Below are 14,705 nucleotides of genomic sequence, written 5' to 3' on the forward strand. Positions count from 1 at the left end.
GCATAGTTTCCAAAATAAAAATCCATTTTCTTTTCTCTTCACGTTTACCAAGTAGATAAGCAGTTTCCAAAGAACAGCATCTCCTGCCCACCACCCACTGCCTCTCCCCGCCAGCATAAAATGTTTTAGCATTGAGTGTATATGATTCTTTATAACTTTAATTCCTCTCCATAACATTCTCTTCTACCCTGTGCCTTACGAAGAACAGAACATAGGCTGAGGAACAAGAAGGTCTGATAGCTCCTTGAACTGTCTTTTTTTTTTTTTTTCCCAAGTAGACTGTTCTAGGTATAAGGCATATGCCCTTGACTAGGAAGATGAAACTAACCAGTTACATAACCTGAACCATGGGTCACTTGTATTATCCTTTTCAGGGGCAAAGGAACAAATACTGAAAAGCTCACTGCTTGCCTGAGGCCCACACAGAGGGAGCCAGAGATGATCAGGTCAGCAGTAAGATTTCAGGAGTCCCTAAGGATCATACCTGTGAAAGCCAGAGACAGAAAGAGAAAAAGGTGTGGCTGGGCACAGGGATAAAAGGCTTTGGTTTTCTTCTGCCCAAACTATAATAGTGTTCTCCCATCTTGGCTTTCTCAAATTTGCCCTTCTCTTCAAAAAAGAAACCCATCTCAGGTATCTAAAAAGGGTGAACTTTTGTCTTCATTTCAGCAGGCAACACTGAAAATCCAACAGATTTTACAGAGCAATCAGTCCATAGGTAATGCTTTTCTAAAGAAACTACTCTCCGCCATCCTGGCACTGGATCAACTACTGGGTTCAGATCTTGTTTCCAGGTCTATGCCATTTCATTACTGAACCAAATGTCAACATTTGTTAGGATTCATTAAAAAGATTTCCAAATGAAAATGATAAAACATACTATACTTCAAAGACTTAAGCTTCTGGTCATGATGTATCAAACTAACATTCCCACTAAAAAAACTGAATTAACTTAAAAACAAACTTGTTTGAAGTTCTCTTAGAGCAACCAAGCAAGGTAACACTCGATGGTTCAAGACCTCAGGGAGAAAGGAAATGCATTAAGGTGAGCCTTGTGTTTGCCGCTGCCTTTTCCTTTCAGGGCATTTGATAATTCTAGTATGAGGCACAGACACCAACCAGCAAGTGGTAACGGCTTAGAGCTTTACGCAATATCACTGGCTGGGGAGAAAATCAAAACTCAAGTCAGCTAGTGTGTGAGAAGAGCTCAAGTCTCAGAAAAAAAAGGGGTTGCATGGAAATGGGTTCATAAAAGTGAGCTCATAGAAGTTTGGTTCACTTCAATGTAGTCCCTTTCCTCTAGGACTTTGGCTCTTCAAGTCCTGGCCTCCTTGAACTCCAACATTTCCATCTGAGGTATTTGCCAGATATTAAGCTGTGTTTATATGGGATGAGGAGTTGAGAAAACAAGCAGAAAGAAACTATTTAGAGGCTCAAAAGCAAAGCAGAGGGTTTGGCAATCTCACAGTGCTGAGGAGCTAAAAAATCGAGTGCAGAGTCCACCAAGGAAGGGGGGCTCTTGTAAACATTCCAGACTTTTATGGGTTTTTTTTTTGTTTTTTTTTTTAAAGATTTTTAAAATTAAAAAAATGTTTTGAGACAAGTTCTTGCTTTGTCGCCCAGGATGGAGTGCAGTGGTGCAATCATAGCTCACTGCAGCCTTGACCTCCAAGGCTCAACAAATCCTCCCACCTTAGCCTCCTGAGTAGCTGGGATTAAAGGTACGAGCCACCATGCCTGGCTAATTTTTTTTTTTTTTGTAGAGACAGGGTCTCCTTAGGTTTCCCAGGCCAGTCTTGAACTCCTAGGCTCAGGCAATCCTCCTACCTCGGCCTCTCAAAGTGCTGAATTTATAGATGTGAGCCACTGTGCCCAGCATCTGAGACTTTTAGCTGAAAGGGATAAACTCTAGGAGAAAGGGACAACCAGAAACAGATAAGCCTTAATACATCCTTAAACCCTGCCTAAACTGGAACAAAAAGAAAAAGGTGATTTGACCATATTTTGTCTGCCTTACAGAAGAACATTGAATCTAGTCTGGAAGGAGAGAACAGCATCTAGAACTTTTTTCCTAAATAATGTCCAGAATTTCATAAATGGAAAATTAGCAGGCTTGCCAGGAAATAAAACCAAATAAGGAAAAATTAAGGGAAAAAACAGATAATGGAAATAGACCCATAGGTGATCCAGATAGCAAAGTTATCAGATATGGTCTTTGAATCCAGCCTTATATAAAAAGAATGATAAATCACAAGCTGAACTTACTCCAGGGATGTGAGGTTAGTTTAACATTTAAAGTCATTTAATATGGCAGACACATAACATTATAAAGGAGAAAAATCATGATTGTCCCAAAATTCAGAAAAATACATTTGATAAACCCACGCCCATTCCTAATTTTAAAAAACTCTTAGAAAACTAGAAAGAGAAGAATTTCCTTTATCTACTAAAGAGTTATCTACAAAAATATTTAGAGTAATCATCATTCTTAATGATGAAATGCCCTGAGATTAAAATATCTGACAGAAATCTGAACAATTTCTTTTTTTTTTTTTTTTTTTGAGACGGAGTCTCGCTCTGTCGCCCAGGCTGGAGTGCAGTGGCTGGATCTCAGCTCACTGCAAGCTCCGCCTCCCGGGTTTATGCCATTCTCCTACCTCAGCCTCCCGAGTAGCTGGGACTACAGGCGCCCGCCACCTTGCCCGGCTAGTTTTTTGTATTTTTTAGTAGAGGCGGGGTTTCACCGTGTTAGCCAGGATGGTCTCGATCTCCTGACCTCATGATCCGCCCGTCTCGGCCTCCCAAAGTGCTGGGATTACAGGCTTGAGCCACCGCGCCCGGCCAATCTGAACAATTTCAACATTGTACTGGACATCCTAGCCAGCACAATAAAACAAGAAAAAGAGAAATAAAAAATAGAATTGAAAAGGAAAAAATAAAATATTTATAGATTATATTCACAGAAATTCCAAAAGGCCATGCAGAAAAACTCTTTGAATTAACATGTAAATTTGCAAGGTTTCTGGATGCAAACAAAAATCAATGGTATGCTATATGTGAGCAAAAACCAATTAGGCACTGAATTTTAAAAAAAAACTAATAATACCATTTATAATAGCATCAGAAACTTCAATACCTAAAATTAATCTAATAAAAATGTTCAAGACATACAAAAACTATAATATTGAGAGTTATTAAAGAAGGCCTGAGTAAATACCACATTCTTGAATTGAAACACTCATTATTGGTGAGATGTAAACCCTCCCCAAATTGATCTCTAGATTTAATGCAATTCCAATCAGAAGCCCAGCAAGTTTTTTGTTTTTATTTTTTGTGGAAACAAACTGATTTTAAAATTTATATGGGAATGTGAAGGGCCATTAACAGCCAAGAAAGTCTCAAGAACAATTTTGAGGTTACACATCAGATATCAAACCTTATTGTAAAACTGAAGGAATTGAAACAGTGGAGTATTGAAGAGAAAAATTAACCCATGGAACAGAATAAAGATCCAAAAAACAGACTCACACATATACAGTCACCTAATTTATGAGAAAGGTGCCACTAAACTACATGAGAAAAAGATAGTATTTTCAATAAATGGTACAGGGTCAATTAGGTTTTCTATTCTTACACATCTGGTCTATGTAATCTACTTCAGTGGCTCACCTATAGTCTCAAAAATCTCCTACTGTAGTTTAGCTCATTCTGCTGAGCTAAAAACTTCTACATCCCACATCATCTCGGGTACTCACACCATGACTCAAACGTGCAAATGTGAACTCATCTTCATTCCCCTGCTTATTCCTGTGTTCCCAATCTCTGTGAATGGTTCAGAGTGTGGTATCAAACTAAAAATTCTGGAAAATGTATTTTTACTCTTTTCTCTCCTGGGACAATTATATTCTATCTGTAAAATAGGTAAAATTTTGTGAATTCTGTCAAAAATTAAAGCAATAATTCAGTCGGGGATTGTTCCTGGAGACTCCAGCAGCAACCTTCTGTGCTGGCCTGAGGAAATCTTCCTGTTTTAGTGAGGAGGGAGGGATGAAGGGGGAAGAAAAGAATATAAATTTATTACCACTGAACTATACACTTAAAAATGGTAAAGATGGTAAATTTTATATGTAGCTTTAACTTCAATAAAAATGTATTAAAAACATGAAAACCAACTATAGAGCAGCATTTCCCTCCTTGATTTTAAGATGCATTTCTTCAGATCCTAAGGATTCTGAAGTTAAGATGAACATATAAACCAAACTCTAAAATCAAATGACAAAAAACATCCTTACCTATTTCTACACAGAGGAGTAAGTTGGAATATTGCTTAAATGGAACATAAATTTTAAATCTGGTAATTCTTCAACTGTCTCCCAAAGGACTGTACCACGATAGACCATGGAGAAGAAAAGTGATCATACGCACAGAAGATAGATCATCACTGCCAAGCAACACAAATGCCAAAACACAGAGAGCAGAACGCGGAATTTCAAAACTAGCAGAGATGAGTGTGGCCGATTCACGGATCAAACAGGACCATGATTCAGATATTGAACGTGTCTGTTACAATTTCTGGTTGGCTTTCAAGAGATGCTCTTTGACTTCTAGGTATACAAAATTCAATTACAACAGTAAAAGTATGCCTTTAACCAAATAAAAAATGTAGAAGAAAATGATATTCTCTAAAGACCTCAAAATGTCACTATTAATATAAAGGTGCTACAGAATGAAGGTCATGAGTGCATGTTGTGAAAAGCATGTACTCATGATGCTACCGTGCTTGACTATGAAAGGTCAGAAGTTATTCAGAGCAGTCTATACTCCTGGTGTGAAGTCAGCTTAGTAAGTATGCAATACAGAAAAAATAGTAAAGAAGTAAACTGACAAATACATCATACTTTTGTGTAAATTTATTCCAGTCTTTCTTCCCCTCTACTCCCTCCTCTAGAAAAGCTGTTAATAGACCAGTGGTTGATCAAGAGATCAACAAGGTTTTCTGTGGGAAGGCCTTAGACATCCAAGTACCAGAGTCTGAATTCTAACAGACACAGATCTTCACTACCTATGAAACTCTCTCATTTGCCATTCAAACAGAAGCGTCCTTGGGATGTCTGCTTCAAACCTAAGGAAATGGAGGTGTTAGGATGTGTCATAAGGAGGTTGCTTACCTCTTTCCAGTACTTCATCTTTATCTTGAGAATGTACCCACATCATCGAAGTGACTTTTAGGAAGCACAGCAGACAACAGTTTAGGAATTATTTGGTCTTGGCAAAATTCATATGTGCCATACTTTGTTCTCTCAAAGATAACATGCCTGCCCTGTCTATCTGATCGGGTGATGGTAAAATCCTAATGAGAAAACGTAAGAGAAGGCCTTTTCCAAACTATAACTACTATATAAATGCAATTTTTCACCTGCATCATCACAAGGACACAATGATTTATAACACCAAATTTTAACACCAAAGTCATCTTTTAACCACTATGCAGTACCATGGAGTAAACTTCTAAAAATAAAAAAAGCACAAAGGCATCCTGTGCTACTCAAGCTTAAAGATGCAGACTACTGTTGCAGCCTGATGGGTTCTTCTTGCCCGCTGCCTAGAAAAGCCAATGCATTGAAAACAGCAGGTATTACAGCAAAGAGCGGTTAATAATCATAGGGCCAGCCAACTAGTAGGACAGGAGGTATTTCTCAAATACGCCTCCCCAAGAATTTGGAGGCTAGGGTTTTTTAGGGTACTTTGGCAGGCAGGGAGCTGGGGAACTGAAATCACTGATTGACCGAGGATGAAATCACAGCGGTGTCTAAAACTGTCTTCACACAGCTGAGTCAGTTCCTGGGAAGGAATCTTGGGACCAGGTGGCATCTCGTGGACTGCCAAAACACTAAATCTGAAAAATACCTCGAAGACCAGTTCTTTAGATTTCACAATAGTGATGTTATCTATAGGTGTAGTTGGGGAAGTTACACACTTTGTGAGCCCCAGTTACATGATTCTGGGGCAGTCAGCAACTTATGGACAAGCAAGCTAGTCAATGGCAGGTCACTGTTTAACTCTGCCTATTCTTTAGCAAAGCCCAACCCCCTACCATAATTCTAACCTTGTGACCTCTTTACAAATACAGTTTCAATTTTTAAACATGGAGGGGATCCATTCCAGGAAAGGACCACTATGGCCTCTGCACAAGAATGATCAAGAGCAGTTTAGCCAAGTAGAAGCAACATGGAGTCAGTTAAGTCAGATTCCCGTTGCCACTACAATTTTTGCAAAAACTGTTTCACTATTAGGTTGCTGATTCCATTCTAATCTATGAGTTGCTTCAAATCGTCCATGACTTAGACTCCATCTAAGGGCTTATTCTCAACTTTTGAGTGAAGTATCAAGTGTTTACTTGTTCTTACTAAAAGCACCGTCTATTCAAGTATCCACCTTTTTTTTCTTTTTAAACTTACTTGGTCCAGTGATTTCTTTTCAGTCAAAGGAACATGTTTGTGCAGAGTTCACAGCAAAAGCCCATCTTGCAAGAATCTTCCCTGACCCTCCCTGGGTCAGGCTTCGTAACCGCCTTTAATATCAGAAGGCCCGACACGTAACTTCTGCCACCCCAGCTGAGTGTGTGACTCAGCATTTAAAACCCCGACTGTTTTTTCTTTTTCAAGGAGGCCAACTATTTTGCAACACAAACACTTGTTAAATGGAGTTAATCCATCAACTACTACAAATTTCACTTAAACACAGATTGGACAAATATGTTTCTTCACAAGCCTGGAGAATTGTTTTCAGCCAAGACACCCCAAGACGGTACAGATGGGGAGATCAAACCTTCCCCTGAAGGAGTCCTGCAGCTGAATCTGGAAGTCTCTGGAAGATCGCTAGGAGGCGGCAGGAGGCCTGGGCTCCTGGCCCACAGATAAGAAAAGAAAATCTCTTCCTGGCCAAACTAGAGCCCTTCAAAAGCATGAAACTCTCCCAATTCTCCCAGAATTTCCCCTCTCCTATGCACAACAACAAAACACACAGGTGCCAAATGCTCCCATCCTAGAAGGCAAAGAAACTACAACCCTCTGCTTTGATAAAGAGTCATCAAAGGTTGGGACCATTCAGGGTTTTATTTTCCAAACTCACTGCTGGCCTCGAGGAAGTATGACACCACCATCCTAAGCACAGGGCAGCTGTTCTTTTTTGGCTGGAGTTCAGTATAAACCTTACAAATGTTCTGCTAACTTTCTCTCTCTCTTTTTTAAAACAAATAACAATTTTTTAAAATGCCATAGTCACTTAACTCCCAGCCTAAGGTTTTCACTATAAAGGTTTTCCTGCAGGACGGAGAAAAACATGTATTCCTAATATATTTCTGAGCCAAAAAGATGCTAGTAGGTTATTCTAACCAGAGAAATATAATGGAATAAATAATTAGGCAGATTGAAAATCAATGGCTAAAACAGTTCCAAAGAGTCAGTGAATTCCAATGATCTCTGAAGTATTAACAGACAAAAATCTAGCAACAAAAAATGTACTTTTCAACAGAGGCCTTCAGTAGTATAGCCACTGAATATACTTTTATTTAGGAGTGAGAGTCAGATATCAGAAGACTTCCCTTTCATTCCAAAATTGTGGCCCATTATAAAGATACCACAATGGCTATATTTTACTCATTATTCAGCTGTCCTAGCTATAAATTACCTATAACCAGCAGCATGTACGTTCACACCATGAAATGTCCCAAAGCGTGGCATCTGTCTTTCCTCCCGTGTTTCCCCATTACAGATTGAAATATGCGCAAGGGTTGGATGCTGGCAGTGCTTTCAAAACGAAAATGAACCTTTCACAGGGCAAATTAATGTTCCTTATGAGTTCAGTGTGTGTATTTGTGACAGACCCACACACAGATCAATACATTCAGGAAAAACTACAGTCATTCTTAAGCCTTTGGAAATTCTTGGGAAATCAATAGACTCATAAGACCAAGAGCGGGAACCTAGACTTGGTTTATCAAACCAAAGCTGACAAATCCCTTACGGAGTCTGGAAGCGTGGAGTTCCCTCCCTCTACATGTTCACTTCCCTTCATTTTTACCCTTGTAGCTGCCATATGATTGCCAGACCATCACATCACCTGCTTAATTTCCACCTTGTACACACTAAGAACTACATGGTAATCCTAATCTACTGTGCATAAAGGCCTTGATTCTCACTGACTTACTAAACTGACCCCTAAATACTAAGCAAAATTCGAGGTCACTGGCTTCTGTGTATTGACTTCTTCTATACTAACTACTCTAAAACTTTATCCCTCAGCCCTTGCAGTCCTCCAGCAATCATTCCATGGAAGTTTTTCTGTATTGCTAGGCAGCTCCATGCACATGCTTCACTGCAGTTCTTTTGTAAAATGGTCTGGCCTTGTTTCAGGAAACAAGAATAATACAGACATGGAAAAAGTCTATTGCTCCCTTGTATCCAAATGATAAAAAAAAAAAAATCCATCACACACAAGCTTATTCAAAGATACACGTGTGTATGTGTATCTTATGTGCACAAATACAAAGCCTGTATTCACTGGAATTATTACCACTTACAAGCATCATATGATTTTAATATATGAATTTACTTTAGCCACCCTCACCTGTCATTCCAAATGAGGACTAAACAATAGTGAAAACATTTTATCCCTAATAAATGATGGAGTTATCTGATCACAAAGGATGCTTATAATAAATACATTCGCCAGCTTTCTTAGGAAAAGATAGCCATTTGGAGAATCAAATAGCAAAAGATCTCACCACCTAAACACTCCCATTTAGAACACCCACCTCATCGTACTCACACGCTGCCTCTGAGCTCCAAGTCACCCCGCACAGACACAGTTGGGGTTATTGTCATGACAAAAGGTGGGAAACGGGGGCCAGCCCCACCTTTGGGGCTTTCTCGAGCCTTCATACCTGTGCTGATGCTCCTGTAAGACTTGATAAATGCTGATAAGAAAAGTTTGGTTTTTAAAACTCCCCACAACACAGTCCTTGTAGATGCGGAATTCTGCAGCCGTCACCGCCTCACCCTCAGGAATCTGGGATAAGTTGAACTTGAACTCTTTGTGGTGTCGCTGACGAGGGGAGAACTCCTTGTCGTACTCCACTATAAGATTAAACAAGAGAGAGTGACAACTATTGTTACTTGACTAAGTGCCACGGGCTCACCTCACCAGTTTCCCCGTTTGACTTCACACCTGGATTACCAGTTACCCACAGCTTATTCGGGGGATCGGCTAGTGAACAGATCACTGGTTGGCCCATGAGGAGGAGATGAAAATCCTTCATGCTACCCGAGATTAAGCAAAATTCTTAGATTTTATTTAGTTTAAATACTTCCGCTTGTATACTTATTTGAATGAATTTGCATAGAGAGAGTTATGAAAATTCTTGGCTTAAAAAGTTTTCTCATCTGCAAAAATGGGAAGAATATGACTTCACAGGAAAAGGTGTGAGAATTAATGAAGCAATGAAGAAGAACCCGTCTGCCCATCCTGGCCCCGTTATGCCCTCCTGGCCCCCTTTCCTCCCAGCTACTCTTCCCTCCTCAGGCTGGTTCACGTGTCACCATCAGCAGTCAACATAACCAGGGACAGCCCTGAGCTGAATGTTGGTGGGGATGGCTGAGGGTGGGGAATGGGGGTAGGCAAAGCATTGTGCCTCGGCCTGAAGTGTAAAGGGTCTTCACATTTTGCTTGTTCAGTGGAAATGTTTATGCCTTCCTCCTACTGGTAGATCCTGAAGGCCTCATGCCTCTGAGCGAGGGGGACTCTCCACACCGAGAAGTTGCTGGAACCCCCATTTAATCTGCATGTAGATGCCACGAAGATGTGGAAGGAAATCACCAACAGAGCCACTGCCATTTTCTCACAGTTTACATTGAAAGAAAGAAAAAACTGCAGGGAAAGGATAGACTCTAAAAGGTTTTTTCATATGGAATCAACCTATTGTGCAGTGAAGGATGAATGAAGAAAATGTGGTATGTGCATAAATGCATTTGTATTTGGTCTTAAAAAAGAGGGAGATTCTGCCACTTGCAACATGGATGAACCTGGAGGATGTTATGTGATGTGAAATAAGCAAAGCACAGAAAGACAATCACTGCACGATCTCACTTATATGCAGAATCTGAAAAAGTGGAACTCACAGAAGCAGAAAATAGAACGGAGGTTACCAGCAGCTGGGAGAGGGGAGGAGTACCGGGGAAAGGGTCAAATAGTACAAAGGTTCAGTTATGCATAACGAGTGAAGTCTGGAGACCTAACGTACGGCATGATGACAAGAGTTAATAATGCTGTATTGTATACTTAAAATTTCTAAAAGAGCAGATCTTAACATTCTCACCACAAAAAAATAAAGCCGTGTCTCTGTGAGGTGATAAACACATTAATTAGCTTGATAGTGGTAATCACTTCCTAATGTATAATCAGTATATCAAATCACATTGTACCCCTTAAATACATACAATATTTGTCAATTACATCACAATGAAGCTAGAAAAAATACGTTTTTAAAATAAAATCTTTTTCTTGCATGAAGACAAATGAGAAATTGCAATTATTGATGATTTTTCAGTCAGCTTTTAGATGTCTATACAAAGTCCTGTGTGAGAAACGTGATATCAAACTTCAGATGCCTCACTTATAATTGCTGTAAAAGGAAAAAAGGAGTGCTCTGCTTCCCACCATAAACCCTTCACTCTTCTCCCCAGAGTCAGAAACACTTTTGCCTTGCTGTTCTGTTCGTTTTTCCTTAATGGCAACCAAAGTGAAATCTCATGAGCAAATTAATCCTTTTAGCAGAGTTTTCCCAAGGTTTGTGGGTAGAAAAAATAATTATTAGCTACCTCCAACTTCCCACTTTCTCTTACACATGTTGTTTTTCATAATTACCAGAGAAAAGCTTTGGAGATTTAGCTTCTTTAAGAAAAAAAAAAAAAAAAAAGGAAAGAAAGAAAGAAAAGAAAAGCTAGTAACTCCCCAGAAGAATCTAAGTCCTCAATGGCATTTGCAGAAGCTAAGTTAAGCCATCTATAGGTACAAGATTTTTTAAAAAGAATTTCTGAAACTGCCATTAATTACACAACACATTTTTTAGATTCGAGACCTTTTTTTTATTTTGAGGTTAGAAAAGAATAAGCTTTGGCTTCTGTAAAAGCTTGAATATAAGCAAAAAGACGTCCAGCCAGAAAAGTAAACCACAGTTTAGCCCCAACAAGAGAGCAGGTTTTCTAATTAGTGGCTACGCATGAAAAGCAATATTGTTGGGAAGTTCACCCAAGGACACCCACACATGACGGTGTATCACTTTTCCCTAAAACTGATCTGCCTTTTAAGTTTGATATGTTATCATCGTTGGTTAAAAAGTGAATCAAATCTGATTTTCCAAAGAGACTTTCTAAAAACAGTCACACAGCTTTTCTTCAAAGAGCCTTTTGGAGGCCTAATTGTAATATTACTAAATGAAAATAATATTTTAAGATTCGCTGGAGAGCATGTATAAGAATTCCTCAAAGAAGTCTTTCAATAAACTTCCTTACTATAAACCTTGAGAAAAAATATAAGAAATAAGATGTAAGACGGTAACTTTAAGATATTTCAGTTATAAGGAGCAGAGAAAGGGGCAGACATTTTTAATAAAGGAGAAATGTGGTAGCTGGTCTTTTGAGAGGTATGCCATCCCCCGTAAACCACCCCTCCCAGCATCCGTGCCCGTGGGTGGTCTGCTCCCTCCGGTGACTCTAAGCTGGCTCTGTGGCTGGCTCTATGACCTGTTTTGGACCCACAGAACGAAAGTCTTCAACAGTGGTGCTGAATGACTTCCAAGGCTGGGTCATAAGCTTTGAACTTCCTTCCACTTAGGCTTCTTGGAATGCTTGTCTGAGGAAAGACAGCTGTCATATAAGAAGTGTGACTACTCTGAAACGTCCATGTTGTGAGGAAGCCCAAGTTAGCCATGTAGCAAAGCTACACAGAGGGGTGGAAGAGGCGAACAGAGATGGGGGGTGGGTGGGAGAAGAGAGAGACAGAACACACAAGCTGTCCTGCCTGTCCCCAGGCACCTCAGCTGAGGCACCAGAAGTGTTATGAAGACGCCATCTTGGATGCCCTTTGCCTGACTCAGCCCCAGCCACCACCTGGCTGCAGCTGCACAAGAGACCTTGAAGAACCACCTAGTTGAACCTGGTCATTCCACAAGACTGTGAGAGACGGTAACTTGCTGTTGTTTTAAACCGCTATGTTTTGGGTGACTTGTCACACATTAATAGGCAACTAACACAACAAGGGAAAGGGGGACTGGAGGACAAGAGGAGGGAGGAGAGAGAAGGGAAGTCTAACCCTGCCAGGAAGGGGATAAATTGCATGCAACTCTTAAGGATAACGATTGTGCAATGCTGGGAGGCAATATGTACGACTAAGGAAGAATCTTGGCAAAAGCTCACAGATTTGAAGATGTGAGGAGATAAAGAATCTAAAAATGAGAAAACAGAAGCACAGTTCAAAGCATTCATTTTATTAGAACGTAAAATAGAACCCATTGCCTCATATGTGGATTTTCCAATTTTTCCTCTACCAAAACAATGTTATCGTGAAGCACTCTGAACTTTCTTTTCCTTTATCCTTCTTGGAAAAAAATGCATGGCTTCCTTAGTGCCATCCAAGAGACTCTGATTGCCACCCATCCCATTACTCTCTGGTCTTCTAAGCTGCTCCTGTGCCTCTTGCCTCAAAGCTATACCACCTTCCTCACTCTGCTCATGAAGTTTGCTCAGAACTCCTCCCTTCCCCTCACTTTTTTGCCTGCGTTTGAATTTACACAGCGCGTTTGCTAATGTCTCATAGGGATATAAGAAATAAATACAATTAGGTTACTGCCTATATATGCACTTGAACACCACAATGGTAAAACAGTAATGTTTCTAATGAGCTCAGCAATTCAAGCTATATGAGTCAAGACTCCTCAAATGCCAGACAGTTCAAGAAATATCAATGGGAGAGAAAGGGAGAGGGCTGCGTTCCAAATTCAGCCCTCAGTACCTACTTTATACCCATTAGCATTTGGCTTACTGATGATGGGGTCAGATGTAGTCACAATTAAGTCGTAGTCAAGAGTGTTGGTGACATGTCAAACTGTGACACTGGTGTTGAATTCTAGCTTTTCTTTTTCTTACCTATATGATGCTGAGTTAAAATTATATTAACATTTCAGTACCAGTTAAATGGAAATAATAACACTTCTAAAGATTAGGTGAGACAATCTATACTAAATAGCCAATGCCATGGTGTCAATGCCCAGTCAATGTTAGCCATGATCATCACTGGCTGTTATTTGAGAATCCAGGTTCTCGGAGCTTGGAGTATGTCTTTGCTGAGTAATCCAAATGTATTCACGAGTCTACAGATAGGGCTGATGGCTGCTCCCTCTAAATTAGCTTTTTCAATCAGAGTGAGGCATTCTGTGAAAGTGCAGTCAGTGAAATCTCACTGAGCATCAGCCTTGGTGGGTGGCTCCTGAATGCAGTGCTGTGTTCTCTGAGGCAATAATTCCTAGAATTTTTAAATTTCAAGGACCAGTCAAGACAGTTTTTGAAATGGTAATCACCTTACACAAGGTTATCTGCTTCTTGTTTGCTGTTTTTAAGGACAATAAAAACAAAACAACATATTGCATGCTCTAACTCTACCACTGCATTTCTAAAAGTCCTCTCAATACTAAATAAAATAGGGAGGACATAATGCACAAATGCGGCTTTATAAAACCCACTTCCTTCTCTCTTTTCTGCCTCAGACTAGACCAGTGGAAATTTCTGATCTGTCCTAGACCTTTGGCCAACATGTAGGAACAAAAGCCTTAAGGAATAAGAATCGCTGGTTTAAGATTTAAAATGTAAATTATATAATTATACATACAAAAGGATGTATGCAATTTATGGAGGTAATGAAGCATAATAATAAAGCATCAAGGAAACCATCACCCAACTTGAAAACCAGAGAGTGACTGAGACTGTTGTATTCTTTCCTGATCCTCTCCAACTGCTTCTCTCCAAAGGCACCTCACACCAGGAATAATGTTTATCCTTCCCTTGCCCTTTAAAACCTAACAATTCTACTACCATGTGTGTATCACTAAATCATACAGTGTTCCATTCTCCTCCTTTCCATTTCCTTTTTAGAGACATGCTGGAAGTTGTACAGGCAGACTCACATGGAAAACCTAGGCCTAGTTATGGTTAAGAGCAAGGCAGCCTGTGCGGAGGGTCGTCTGCCTGTCAGTGGGTGAATGGCTTATGTGTCATAGGCGGGCATGGCTGCTGTGCAGGCAATGGTGACCAGTAACTCCTCTCCTTCTTCAGCCATACTTCATAGAGATCTATTAAAAATATGGGCATTTTCTGACAAGTGTTGATAAGGATTTAGAGAAACTAGAACCCTTGTGCTTTGCTCATGGGAATGTAAAATGGCGCAGCACGGTAGCAAATAGTGTAGCAATTCCTCAAACAAACATAAAATTAGCATTGACCCAGCAATTATCTTTCTGGATATATACACAAAGGCATTAAAAGCAGGGCCTTGAACAGATATTTGTATACCCATGTTCATGGCAGAATTATTCATAATAGCCAAAAGCTGGAAGTAACCCCACATGTCCATTGACGGATGAATGGATAAACACA

The 14,705-nt window shown here is 39.9% G+C and overlaps 1 protein-coding gene across 1 annotated transcript in view; it reads right to left on the bottom strand.

Moving 5' to 3' along the window:
- Positions 1-14,705, bottom strand: part of BMP6 (bone morphogenetic protein 6) — a 158,158-nt gene that overhangs the window by 26,969 nt on the left and 116,484 nt on the right. Inside the window, exon 2 of the mRNA XM_001085364.5 lies at positions 8,945-9,137. Coding sequence (XP_001085364.1) covers positions 8,945-9,137 — 193 coding nt within the window. The remainder of the gene's footprint in view (positions 1-8,944; positions 9,138-14,705) is intronic.

The sequence above is a fragment of the Macaca mulatta genome, chromosome 4, assembly GCF_049350105.2.
Source record: "Macaca mulatta isolate MMU2019108-1 chromosome 4, T2T-MMU8v2.0, whole genome shotgun sequence".
In the NCBI taxonomy this organism is placed as follows: domain Eukaryota; kingdom Metazoa; phylum Chordata; class Mammalia; order Primates; family Cercopithecidae; genus Macaca; species Macaca mulatta.